The following is a 2,903-nucleotide window of genomic DNA, read 5'->3' as shown; positions in this document are numbered from 1 at the left end:
GATATCCCATTAAACTCGTGAAATACCACATGTGCAAAATAAAACTTACGATTTGGATTGAAAATATTTCCTTTGCTCAACATGGAATGTGCAATCGAAAATTCTCTTTATTTTTCATAGATATCTTCAGAAAAATATATTTGTGTAGGTTTGTACATTGAAAGGTACTTATTGTATATGGAAATAGATTTGTCTTTGATTGAGTTCTGTTCAATACAACTGACCTGAGCAGGTGTCCCCCCGAGTCCAGTATCGGCATCTCCACCGCTTGCTGTTCCAGTTGTCCATTCAATGTTTTCATAATTAAATATGGCGAAGGCATGTTTCCCATTTGAGATCAGTACAGCTTGAAATGTATTTCTCTGAAACGAAATAAATTAGTATGAAATGAACAGAGTATCAATCAAGTATATATATATACGTCCATGCGATAAGTGGGGTATTGAGGTATCGATGGAGTTGATCATTAAAAATGTTAATCCTTCCATTTTTATAAAACTAGCTACCATTTGAATACTTTTGTCCTTTGTACGTGTAGAGAATTTCCAGCAGCATCTAGAAGCATTTTAGTCTATTTTTTTTTTAGACATTTTTCTCTCTGCACACATACTTTTTTAGTAGCTCGGTGCTCCATGACGTTCAATGACGTTCCCATTCTTGGCTTTGTTTTTAAGCGTTGATTATTTATAAATGGCTATAAAACAGTCATACATCCTCCAATTTAATTCAAAATTTCGGCAAGTGACGTTTCATGAATACTGTAGCGACAAGTAAAATATCATAATTCTTTCTGCGCTACAACTGTGCAATTTTTAATTTCAATAAAGTCTATGCAATGTAAACGTACGAAAAAGTAGCATGCTCCGTGAAGCATGTTTTATCAAAATAATATAGCTGTATTATTTTTTAAGGATTACCGGAAAACATCAAACCTTTGTATATTTACTGGAAAATAGGTAAAGTTTTTATCTGGAGAGTTTAACCGGTTTCGTGGAAATAGTGCGCTCACAATGGAACATGTCCGCGAACTTTTCTAACAGCCCTCGTATATAAAAGCAATTATTACCTTTAAACATCCATTATCTGAACATCCAAAAAAGGCAACTTTATCCCACGTAGCTATGAAAACCCAAGCAGCAGGAAAATTGTAAAAGTTTGGGAAGTATGTCTTAATTTCATTGGAAGCTTTGTCTAGTATATCGGGGTCTGTAGTTTCTCTGTATCGAACATGTCCACCCTTTGTTGTATCCACGTCCCCCCAAAAGGGGGTGATAAGTCTGCGATCTCCATCCAGCGGAAAAGGATCCGGGGTATATTGTGACACCGGGGTCAGGAATGAAATAGCACCATTTGTACTCACCTAAAAGAAAACTCAACAAAATTTAAAAAATATATACGTAATAACAATCAAAATTTTCTTTCCTTGTTAATCTTAGCATTATACTTACGATTAATTGGTCATGTAGGTTATTGAAAAACGGAAATTTGGTTGAAATTGAAATAAACGGAGAGCTTCCATCATCATTTGCATCCATAGTTGTATCACCTTGTTTTTCACCAAAAGCATAGAATTCAGAAACTTTCAGTGTGTTCCCAGGAACTAGGAAGATTAACCACCACATCAGCAACAGGGACAACATAATTTTTTTAACAAAAGTCTCACAGAATGGCCTGGTAGTAATCAATGTCCAGTAACGTGTTTATTGTTAATTCAAATGCTTATATTTAAGACGTATTTTGCCTTGTTATCAAACGAAGGAAAAAAACATCATTGCTGAAATGTTGCCAAATTCCATTACATAATCAAGTAGATGTCATTATCAATCAAGTCGTTCCTGTTCTCTGAATTTGTTTCAAATGTCTGGAAAACGAAATCAGACCAATCTTGACACATATTTTAATCAATCTGTGCGCTGCTGTTTGAAGAAAACCAATTCAGTGAGAAGTGGGTTAAAGTACATATAATTACATCATTCTTTAAAAACATTTCTGACATCATTTTTTGATAGATCTGATTTTCTGCGACGTTTTCAAAGCCGATGTAAAAAAATATTTCCAACTGCCCTTTCCTAATTATTGATAACACGTGCTAGATCAAATACATTTCTTATTGTTGTAATACATGCATTTCTGTTTATTAAATTATGATTGCAAATTTATATAAAAGAATGCGTACATCATTCCAGATATATTTGTGATGAGTATTTCAATTTTATTTATACTAAAGGCTTCTGAGATGTTCCAGTATTACTTTAAAATAAATTTGTCCTGTCTATATTAATATCATGCTGATATGTGTATAAAATTTTGATTTAAGATTAAAACACTCACCTATATTTTTTCCTTATTAAATACAAATTGTACCCATAAAAAGGGACAAATAGACTTTTTAAATAGAAAATTAATGATGTTAATTGTTATATATGTCAAAGTCACCTAATGATAATATTGAGTGCTATATATTTCATATTTTCGTCACCAGAGCTGAAAGGTAGTGAGCTTCTCTGATAATATTTTGTGCATTCGTCTATTCGTCCATCAGCCTTTCTGTCTGCAAACTTTTAGCATTTTCGACCTAACATTACACGCAATGTTGACGACACTTTACGTTTCACTTTTCCAGCGCTGCGGTGTAATTACGTAATGCTTCTATTTGTGCTTTTAATGGTTTTTTCTTTACTTCTTTGTTCTTTAAACATGCTTAAAAAATCATCGACTACTTTAATTAGCCTAAATGAACAAATATGGCAAACTATTGAAATATGATAAATTTTGTTAATTGCTAACTCAAGATTACGCTTAAACGCCTTTTCTTGCATCACATTGAAGCAAACACGAATTGTAGGTCACGTTTTAAAAGAACGTCGACTGGACAAATATGTTGAACCTCCTAGATGTTTTGC

At 33.1% G+C, this 2,903-nt stretch overlaps 1 protein-coding gene across 1 annotated transcript in view; it reads right to left on the bottom strand.

Moving 5' to 3' along the window:
• Positions 1-1,729, bottom strand: part of LOC133197749 (protein mesh-like) — a 28,226-nt gene extending 26,497 nt beyond the window's left edge. Inside the window, exons 1-3 of the mRNA XM_061333945.1 lie at positions 1,449-1,729; positions 1,067-1,360; positions 225-362 (exon numbers count right to left, since the gene is read on the bottom strand). Of these exons, the coding sequence (XP_061189929.1) occupies positions 225-362; positions 1,067-1,360; positions 1,449-1,640 (624 nt within the window). The 5' untranslated portion in view covers positions 1,641-1,729. The remainder of the gene's footprint in view (positions 1-224; positions 363-1,066; positions 1,361-1,448) is intronic.
• Positions 1,730-2,903: the final 1,174 nt, after the last annotated feature.

The sequence above is a fragment of the Saccostrea echinata genome, unplaced genomic scaffold, assembly GCF_033153115.1.
Source record: "Saccostrea echinata isolate AGI-Se365-2 ecotype Australia unplaced genomic scaffold, CSIRO_AGI_Sech_v1 ptg000030l, whole genome shotgun sequence".
In the NCBI taxonomy this organism is placed as follows: Eukaryota; Metazoa; Mollusca; class Bivalvia; order Ostreida; family Ostreidae; genus Saccostrea; species Saccostrea echinata.
This window is presented reverse-complemented; position numbering and strand designations above follow the sequence as displayed.